Here is an 11,176-nt window from a genome sequence, read left to right as displayed (position 1 = left end):
TTTTTTCCTGTTGTTTTCAGTACACTGAACACATTACAAGCATGTTCTCCAAGGTGATGTGCTAATCAGAACACTGTTAGTGGCTCTATCTTGAAAGTTGTTTCAACAGAACTTTAGGTAGGTGAAGTTATTGAGGTTATTGATCATTCTACAATTGCAAAATCAAGTGGATTCAGTTTAAGTGTCCAGAGATCTTAGAGATAAGCTTCCACCTAGTTTTAGCTGCTTGTATAATTTGTTTATATTACCTTTCACTTTAAAGCATCTCATTGAATAGTGAAGTCATTACTGCTTAATTTACTTGAAAAATTACTTTAGGATTGAATACTCGAGAGTTATTTTAATAACTACACATTGAACCATTATGAACACCTTGCACTATTAATTACCAGTGAGATCAGAACATGCTTAATACACTTTTTAAACTTAGATGCTGCAGGGTTGTGAATGCATGGAAGAAGGAGCTGTCTGATTGGGCAGAGGAGGGAAAGTGAGGTGTGGCCATTGCAGTTGCTCAGTTAGACTACATATAGACAAGCATTTGCTATGTATCCACCTAGGACAAAAACCACAGAATCAGAGCATAGTTTGTGTTGGAAGAGACCTTAGAGTCCCTCTAGATCCAACACCCTTGCCGTGGGCAGGGACACTGTCTGCTACACTCAGTTCCTGGCCTTGGACACTTCCATCATTTGGGTGCCCACAATTTCTCTGGGCAACAGGGTAAGACTAAGCAAATAATAATCAAATAAACTTTTATTGCACTTTATCTTTTTGTCCTTCATATATATGGCTTACAGTCATCCTTTTCCCATCTTTGAAACATTTTTCAGATGCAGGTAAGTCCTAGCTCACTGTCACTTGGCATGAGAGGCTCTGGTTGTCTGCCATAGATTCAGAGCAGCAGCTCTGTTCTCCCTGAAGACAGGCACCAGTCTGGAAGCAATATCCACTTGAAAAAAGGAAGCATTTGGGAAATACTGGCCCAAAAAATGGCAGACGGTTTTTAAATTAACCAAATACAGAATTTTTTTGTTTTTTGTCCCAGGACAAAACCTGGCCTGATAGTTTCATCTTTCTTTTTCATGGTTGCTCTCTTTAAATACTTGCTTTTATAGATATCTGGTCTCTTTTCTTTCCTATGCTTAATAAGCAGGGTTGCAATCTATCAAACCATAAGTTTATGAAGAAGATATTTCTGCTGGTTTTCAAAGCATATTAGTTTTCCTTAAAAGCTCTGCCAGTTTCTGTTCCCTGTCTTCTTTTTCCTCTGCATTTTCCTCATGGCTCCTTACAAGAAGCTTGCTAACACAACCCAGCTATCCAGTTCTCATGTAGCTCACTGATAAGGCTGCAAGTGGCATTTGGATGTGCTAGGGAAGATCTCAGTTGGCTAGAAAGAGACACTGTACTAAGCAGATGTACAAAAACTTGGGGGAAATGTATATCTAAAGAAGATAATTAGGAGGAAGCAAAGAAACTTCAAATAAGTAAATTAAAGAAGTTACATTCCAGAGAAAAAGGCAAAATAAAATAGAGAGGCTAAGGATTATTTAAAAAGAGAGTAAGGAGTATCAATGCAGGAAAATGCCACTGGCTAAGAAGAAAGTACATGAACTAAAGCACATGGGAAACACAGGTAAATGGCTCATTTCTGCTTAAAAGCCAATGCTCAGTGTGGGAGATTGCAGGCAGTATTCTCCATAAAGATACCTGTGGTCAGAATTCAGAACTGTCAAGGAATAATCATTCTTCTGAAAGCAGCTCTGCCCTGAGTCAGTGGCACTCAGCACAACAGTTGCTGAAATTGTAACCTAAAATGAAGCCATCAGCTCTGAGAGGTTGGAAATTAGAAGACTGCAGATAGTCTGCAATTTCTACTTGAACTCCCATTGTCACAGTAAATTGATAATACTTCTTTTGTACCTTTGCAAGAGCTGCTCACGGGCAAACTAAAGCCAGTGACAAAACCATTATTCCCCTACATCTAACAGTTGAACAATGGAAAACCTGCATTTTGATATGTTTTTCCTACTTACCAAGCTATTCAGCCTTCTTTGCACCTTAATACCAATTTTAAACATCAACAAGAAGCCACTGCAATGGCAATTCATGTTAAATATTTTATTTCTTATGATTTACAAATGACATACAAAATTGACACTTTCATACCAAAGTTAAATAAGATGAAGCAATTAAAAGTAATCCATTGTGTGAGTTTCTTCACAGAAAGAAATTATAATATGAACATTCAGAAGTATTTAAACTGTTTCTCTGATATTCACATTGAAGGACAAAAATCTTTAAATATAGAATAATTTTCATTAGCACAATAATAGAAATAAATACAGCAGCACTATACAAAGAAATTGTTAACAGTTCTTAACCATGAATAGTAATTGCAATACAAATCTGTTTGCCACAATGCTGCTTAAAGTTAAAAGTTCCAAGTATTGTCAAACAGCTAAATTTGATCTGCAGGTCACCAAGTGAAGAAGCTCTGCCAAACTATCACAAGGACCGAGTAAAAAGTGTGTTACAATGCAGAATACCTGAAAGCCTAAGCCCTCATGCAAGCACTAGCAAAGAATAATGCACTTTTCATGTCAAAGACCCAGCATTTCCAAATACACCTTTTTTTCCTTATCCATAATACAGCAATTTCCTTCCTGGGAAGAAGCTGGGGAAGCAAGCAAAGTTTCAGCAATATCCACAGATAGTGGCATCACAATTTGTACTCATTATAAGGCTACAGTCGTACAAAACAAGCTCACTGAAAGTCTGCCTTTATGCATAGAAATAAACCACACCACCTACTAATGTGATTACCACTACCATTACATTTTACTCCTCTCGTAAATGGATGTTGCTATTGGAGCTTATCTGACATTACTACAAATATTAGATAAGAACATGACATTTAAAACAGGTCAAGAAAAGTAACAACACTTTGTTTTCTATTGTCTTTTTTCCCTTAAATCCTGGTTAGAAGTCACTCAAAATCAATGTTCAAGATGTTTCCTGCAGCTCAAGTTTACATCTCTGCACTGAGAAGAGCACACATCTGCAAAGCAGGGCTGTGAACTATTTCCCTTACTTAACTTAAGTATTCTCTAGTTTGAGAAGGAACCAGAACTTACTTGTTTACACTAAATCTGAAACTGCTTTTTACTTCAGTCCTTACTGTTGTTCAGACAACATCAGATGTTTCTTTCCTACATAAAGATCCCAGTACATCTTCCAAAGTCCAGTACAACTTCCAAAATCCTTTTGATCTGGAACAGACACAGCCTTGCATACCAAACACTCCAGATGCTGAACATTTAACAGTGGCAAAACATTGTCTTCTGCACCTCAGTATTCTAGTTCATTATGGAGGAATACCTAATCTGCTTTTCACCTCTTCACACTGCTGTTAAAGATTCTTTCATTCACAAGAACATGACCCACAAAATTCAGGAGGCTGTTACATAAAGCCAGGATGTAAACCAAGGACAATCCAGGAATTAAGCAAATGCTTAGAATTGTAATGCATTATTTTAAAGTATTATTAATATTTTAAAAAATTTATTTACATTTTGCACTTCTAGTGCAGCAATTCTGTCCTTCCATGTTATGGATACAAATTCCACTTATGAGCTGAGTCTAACAGTTCTATTTCTATTTAATATGTCCATTTAAATACCTCCTTCTCTTTCATAACTTCTTCCTGTCATGGAAAACACTGACAGAAGCATTTTATACAATTTTAAGACCATTTTATAAACAATTACTTGGAATGCAATGCATTTTAATCACTGAACAATGCAGAAAATATTTTTGCACATAGATTTTACAAAAGCACTAAAAATAGAAGTTCGAGTATCATCTCAGTATACAAGGCAAAGAACACACTTATAACCAGGCAGCACAAACATTAGTAGACTTAGGTCTCTGTAATGCCCCACTGGCTGAATCAGACGTGGGTTTTTCATTCCTCTGGCTCAGTGCACTTTGTAGAGTGGATGATCTTGAAGTTCCTCCTGTTAACACACAAACACACACAGGGAGAATGCTTATGCTCAACACAACAGAAAACTTCATGCTATGTTAGTACTCCAACACTCGTTACCCTAGCTCTCAGAATAAACCAAATCAAATCACAGTACATTGAATACAACTGCAAAAGAGTTGATGATGAGTTGTTCACACATGATCAGGAAAAAAATTCAAGCCTTTGGTTCTTAAACCTGAAGCACATGGTTCTACCGAGATGCGTTGTCTACTTCCCATCTTACACACTGAGTTTCTGAGCAAAACAAGGCTACTATCAGCAGATCTAAATTTTCTGAATGAGAATTTCAACATTCATTGATGTTATTTTGGGGTTTTTGTTTGGGTTTCTTTTTCCCTCCTTCTTCTTTAGATAAAGGGTACTGGCAAAATGAGAAATACTTTACTACTAGGATTTCTTTCTTCTTGGAAAAGAGTATTGACAAGACCATTTATTAGAAATTTAGGATGGCAACAAAGCAATGCATATAGTAATCGCTTTTGGTGACTAGAAAAATAATTTTGATGACTTCCATTTGATAAACAATCAATCTAAAGAAGACAAAGAACATATTTGCTATTCTTAACAAGTAAGTGCTTCACAATTCTGAATTATAAAAAGATATTGCAAAGAAATGCAATAATCTGCAACTTCAAAGTACTTACTTGGAGGACTAAGCTGGCCAAAAGGAGATCTAGCCCTTCTTAGGGAAGGTGAAGAAGCCAGGTAGCTCATATGGCGGTGGTAGTCCCTCAGCTGTTCAGAGCGCTTCATACCAGCTGTTGGTTTCACTGCTTCCAGTCTTTTCAGGAAAGCCTTCATATTGAAGAAAAATGTCATCAAGAAAGAGAAAAAAATGAACAAGGTGCTGTAAAACAGTCACAAATTGACTTCTTCTTTGAGCTGCAGAACGCCCCAAAATTTTTAGCAGTACACAACAGGATCTCCTCCACTGGTGACCAGCATAGACTACTCTGCTATTCAGTTCTTTTCTCAGTGCTATGACACAAATTGTTACTATCCCTTGCACACCATCAGTCCTACTCTGAGTACATCTTTAGTACCTCACAGTTCTCTGTGCTCCATGGTGATATGAAGCAATACATTTATTTGGTGACTGTCACCAAAGGTAGTGAAGAAATGGGCTCCACTATTCTAATCCTGCCTTTGGTTACTCCTCCCATCTAAATTTCTAGAAGAATGAGAAGTTTGGGGTTTTTTTAAATCTTTGCTTTGCAAACAGACCATTTTATATTGTTCTATAGGAAGCCCAGACAGGATTACTGACCTCAGTTCTGTGAAACTAATTTCAAAAGCAAAGCACAAACATCTACAGGACTTCATTTTATCCATAATCTAATTTTAAGAGATTCTATTTGAAATATTTGATACAGACATCATTTCCTCTTGTTGAAATTAGCCCTAGAAATCATGTGGCAAGTGATGCATTGGAGTAACTACTTACACAGTATTTTAAAGACACAATTTCCTATTCTGCATAATTATTTATACTTGAAACAGAACTTATGGTTTAAGACATTTCAATAATCTAAAAAAAGGACCCGATAAGAGGACAAATTGGGAAATACCCAGCTACATGCAACTTCTAATTAACAATTTCACATTTTTGATATATTGCACTTTTAGCAGTTGCCTCACATAGATCTATTTATTTTCTCTTTTAACTAATTTAAATTCATTTGATGGCTTGCAAACATGAGGCAATGACACAACCTTTGCTGGTTGTGACATGCATCCTATCAACAAGAGAATGCAAACTGTGCTTACACAAAGTCTCCAAAGTACTGAAGATAACCCTCTTCATAAGATGCATTGTCTAGATATATACTTGTATGGTCAAGAAACTATCACCATTAAACTGCACACTTAGTCATGTACTGATTTTTTTTCTTTTTAGTAAGAAATAAATTTACAAGAAGTGACTTAGGAAATAGTATAGTATTCAGGATGCCAGTTGTCATTGTCTAACTATAATAGGAATCTACAAACTCTTGGTAGTTTATGCATGGGCACTGGAAACCTGCAGAGTGCACAAGAGAGAAAGGACAAGTGACTTTGGCTCAGATGTAACATGTCACAAGTGCTTGCATCAAGTGCCAGCCAGTTCATGGTAAGCAGGAATACCTAAGTAAGCCAAAAGTCAAAGGAAGGACTTCAGCTAGAAATAGCTCTTCACTAAAGCCAGTTACAGAACATGAAATGGTAGACTTGCCTCTAAAAGTTATAGCCAACATTTTTCTCACAACTTCATCCACATCTCCTCATACAACTACAAATGTTTAGACTTGCAGAGATCACTTATTTTACCTTCAGTATTAAAAATGGAAGCTCTCAATACATTCAGTTCCATCACAAATAGACCAGGTAAACTGTAGAAGTGACTTTCCTGTGAGAGATGAGCATGTTTCAAGTCTGCACTCAATTGTAACAGACTCATAGAATTTGCATACCTTAACACTGCAGTAATTTCAAGCTTGATTCTGAATACACTAGCTTTTATATAGACATATATATATATATATATATATATATATATATATATGCCTACTTAATTCTAATTTAAATAAAATTGTCTGCTTTTGCTTTTATGCCTGTATTTTGAAAAGTATTGAGTAGCCATTAATGAAGGGAAAAAAAAAAAAAACAAGCCACAGAAAAAGCAGCTACAGATTCTGTGGTGCAGCAGTGTCTGAAGGAAAGCCTTTCTAGAGAATGAGAAAAGAGCTCCTGTGGCTCCCTGCTTTCTGCTGTGGATTGTACCAAGGGCAGGTTAACATCCATGCTATTTTCAGTTGTGGATTTTGCCATTTGGAAAACAGCCTGCTGCAGGCAGAAACAAACGCATCGGCACAGTGAAACGGCAGCCCTGACCTACTGAATCTGTAACCCAGAACTAGTCTGGTTCTTATGGTTTTACTACCAACCCTACAAGCCTGAGGTCCTTATCTGAGGAGTACCTTGAGCAAATGTTGTTTTTCAGCCATATGTACAACTCTACTAATTCTTTTTGTTGTCCTTTTGAGAAACAAACTGAAGAAAGCTGATGCTTTCCTTGTTCTCCTAAAGTACCAAATCTCTGGAGCCTTAATCCTGCATCACTGAAGTAAATAGAAATTTCATCACTGAGCTCAACAATCAAAGAATCAGATTACAGAACATAACTCAAGTGTTTAGAACCAAATATACGTTCTCAATTAAATTTTAAGGAATTAAAAAACAAAGAGGAACAGACACTAACAGCAGGAATGTTATTAGTTGCTCTAAATTACACTGTAGGTGCTCAGAGCTCTTGATTCAAGCTCAAAACAGATATAGTATCATTGTATGATTGTATCACTGATGACCTCTCATCTTGTCAAAAGACTTCCCTGGCTTATATTTCCCCCATCTTCTTTTACTTTAATACTGACTTTACAGTAAAAGTAGAATATTAAAAACAGTCAAGTCACAGAAGGTGTTCCTGGCATGACTACCTTCTAGGAACAGGATAATCCTTTATAAATCTAGGCATCTGGACATAGATTAGCATCTATAAAGATACTAAAATACATATTGTCAATGATGGAAATGTCAGAAATGCCAACAATTTGAGAACAAAGAAACCCAACATAACCAAAAAACTGCTGCTATATAGTGAGCCAAAAGAAAATCTGCTAATTCAATTTTGGACACATTAGGAGAGCACTGAAGGTAATTCTAAAGCTCTGTCAGAAAAAGAAAAAAACCCCAAGCATAAGTAGCACAGACTCTTCTGCAGCTATTTTGAAAAAGGAAGGAAAAAACCCACTGAAAATGTAACACTCAAACTGAGTTCAGAGAGAAGGTTAAAAATGTTACTTTTCCTTGGTTTACTTTGCTTTTTAAAAGTATGAAGGCTTCAGTTTCACCTCCTGTGAATCCTAATCAGCTGACCAGTGTGCCTTGACAGCTGTTCAAATTTATTTATATTACACCTCCTCTAATGTCACTGATGTTAGTGATCACACTGTCCCTTTGCAGAGTCTAGGGGGAAACAGATAACTGCATTCAAGGACAGCTTTCTGTTCTTATCAATAAAAGTATTTGTAATCTTCTTTAATTGCCAGCTGCATTAACTAGCTCTAACCTGACAAACTCCTAACAGTCAGACAACTCTTTAAGGTGCTCAATTTACAGAAAAGTCTTTTTAACTGAACAGCTATCAAGTTTATGTGTAGCTGGCAACACCACAAGGCAAGTAGGTTAAGAGTACAGAAAAGAAAATCCCACAAAATTAAGCACTTTGCAAAGTGTTCAAAATTTTCCTTGAACATGCCAATTAGTCAGTCTTTATTATAATTACCTTAGCAGTGCTAGTCTGGGTCAGGATCTGAAGACCATAAAAATCTGACCACAAAGAGCCTATAGCCTAAATACTATCATCACAGAATTATACTACATTTGTACTGTACTCTAGCATATTTTAGCCATGCACATCTGTGTGCCAATCCCACAGCCTGACAGCTTCCTGTTATGACAAGGCCATGGAAACCTTTGGCATTGCATTTTTTCATCTCAGGAACGACCAACATTTTGTCTTTTGGATTGGCATACACCACCTTTGAACTCCGTAAGTGAAAATATCACACAAGATTCTGTGTACTTGAGTTTCTGAGGAGTCATCAACACAACATGAGTATTTCTGAGTTCCTAAGACCACACATGAGACTACACTGTCTTTCACAACTGCATTTTGCACAGCTTTCTCCTCCTGACTGAGACCAGTGAGACTGAACACAACCATGTAAATGTGCAGTGTCCAAGGCCTGGTGATGCTCTCTAACTCTGGGGATAGTCCTTGGGGACAGGAAAAAGGGAAGGCAGAGAAAAAGCAGAATGGATTACTTCCAGGGAGAAAAGTACAATGTGCTCAGGTGAAACCCTGATAACCCAGTGGCCCTTCTCCTACTTCTTTCCATGCTGACAAGTTATTTCCCTTCTTGCAGCACAACACAGTTGGCAGGGCAGGCACAGTGCAGCACAGGATCAAAGGAATATTCTGGTGTCAGCCAGGTAGGGATGGCCAAAAGCACTGTCCCTCCCTTGCCCTTGACTCCCCCACCCAACTATGACAGCACATCTGTACCATGAAATCGAATGGAGACAAATAAATACACATTCATTTCTGGCAGCACAATAAACACATTTCTAAAGGAGATTCAGAATTTCCAGCAGGACAAAGCCAGCTCTGACTGCACGAGAAGGGAAAGTCTCCCTGAAGAATCCTTGTGCTGGTAGAGGCCACTGACTGCAACAAGTGGTGGCCAGAAGCAATAATAAATCTGCAGCACAGAGAACTCAGGAAACCAAGTAAGTGAAAAGAGAAAGCCCTTGCAGAGAAACACAATAAGTGATTTTTGTTTAAATTTGTGTGGAAGGGCCATTATACTGGAACTGGAATCAGAGCTGGATCTATTAGGACTGAGGGTGCAGTTTGTGGGAATAAGATATAAGGGAATGAGGAACATGGAGTCTTATGTGCAGTGAGCCACAACAGCATGAGGTGCAGGAATGCATGGAAAGACCAAATATCCACAAAAAAGGAACACCCTTATCCCTCCTGATCTAAGGTTTGAGAACTGCCCCTACCAGAGCTGCTGAGATCTTCCAGCGAAATTCCTAGGTGAACTCAAAAGGTCACTGTTCCCTAGGAATTTGGCTGAACATAGCAGCTTGGCTCACTGAGATCATCTAACAGCTAAATCCTAGTCAGAATTAATAAAAATGATGAAAAACCCATCAGAAAACACAGAGATATGAATGTCTCCTAAGTTCTGATGAAGTGACTGAAGAATTATGTAATTACTGCAAATCAGTATTTTAAGGACCCCAAACACTTCCCTGTATATGCCAAGCATTACATTAATAATAAACCAATAAAAAACCAACAATAAACCATTAAAAGTTTTGATGACATATAGTCTTCAGTATCTTATTTACAGTGGTGAAAATGATTACTGTGTCAATACAAATAGACACACATATATGCAGACATGGGAACAAAGCAGCACATCAGTCACACTGAAGTTCCTTTCCACTGAAGAGGGACTGAAATTATTTTCAAACACAAGAGTAGAATGTTTTCTGAATCAACAGCATCCTCTATTGGCAAGAGACACACTCTGATCTTGCTAGCTCTGAAAAGCAACCAAAAGTAGGTTCCATTTATGAAAGCACAGTCAAAAGCAGCAATTACAAAATTCTGGCATTAATTTTAGCAGTCATCTGTTTTTGCTAATTGTGCTTTTCCCATAAATTGCTAATCAGTACTTTAAAACTACTTTTCATCAGAGCAATGCATCTTGCTAATCTGTCATTGCTCTTTCTAATACAGTCTGTGAGAACAAGATATATTTCCTGTACCTCTTGGCACCCCTTTCCAAAGCTAGGGAGCACAAAAGCACTCAGATTCCTCTCTAATTTCCTAAAATTTTACTTACTTTCCTGTATCATTTCTGATACTAAATGCTTGCAAGAGAAAGAAATCTTTCTGATAACTGTAACTATAGGTATTACTCCAAGAATGTTTTGGTGGAACAAATGAACATTTCCATAGCCAAGCTGTTAACCTCATGACAAAAAATTATAAAAGCTGAGCCAACACCAGCAAAAAATAATCTCTGCATCAAAATTCTTTAATCCCCTGCAGAGACTACTGTTGTAGATTTCTATTATTGAATTATTTACAAAACTCTGCATCCTTCTCCAACAAACACTTTAAAAAGGTGTATCAAACACCATATCCTCTATGCAGTACCCTCAGGTCTTGTATAAAATCAAAGATTCCCAAGAAGTAAGAGAAAAAAGATTGATAGAAAAGTTCCACAGAATTCCACCTCTTTAAATTTAAGAAGGTGAGGAAAGCTGCTGACCCGAAGAAAACAGGTTCATAAAGCACATACTTTTATCCATATAAAGACAAAAAACCAACATCAATGAGCAGGGTAGAGCTGCTCTTTCATTTACAGTTTCAGAGAGAAGTATGTGACACCTCTAATCTCAAAAGGTAGTGCTACAAAAATCAGTATGTTAAAACTGTGATGCTCTAGGGGTACATACACTTCAAACATAATAAAAATATTAAAAAAATTATAGCAAAGTTAA

The 11,176-nt window shown here is 37.2% G+C and overlaps 1 protein-coding gene across 2 annotated transcripts in view; it reads right to left on the bottom strand.

Annotated features, from left to right (window-relative positions):
• Positions 1–2,109: 2,109 nt before the first annotated feature.
• Positions 2,110–11,176, bottom strand: part of CFAP97 (cilia and flagella associated protein 97) — a 28,767-nt gene continuing 19,700 nt past the window's right edge. For both annotated transcript variants that reach the window (XM_058024015.1, XM_058024014.1), the window contains 2 exons: positions 4,699–4,849; positions 2,110–4,022 (listed from right to left, as the gene is read on the bottom strand). In XM_058024015.1, the coding sequence (XP_057879998.1) occupies positions 3,895–4,022; positions 4,699–4,849 (279 nt within the window). In that variant the 3' untranslated portion in view covers positions 2,110–3,894. The remainder of the gene's footprint in view (positions 4,023–4,698; positions 4,850–11,176) is intronic.

Source organism: Melospiza georgiana, chromosome 5 (genome assembly GCF_028018845.1).
Source record: "Melospiza georgiana isolate bMelGeo1 chromosome 5, bMelGeo1.pri, whole genome shotgun sequence".
Lineage (NCBI taxonomy): Eukaryota > Metazoa > Chordata > Aves > Passeriformes > Passerellidae > Melospiza > Melospiza georgiana.
This window is presented reverse-complemented; position numbering and strand designations above follow the sequence as displayed.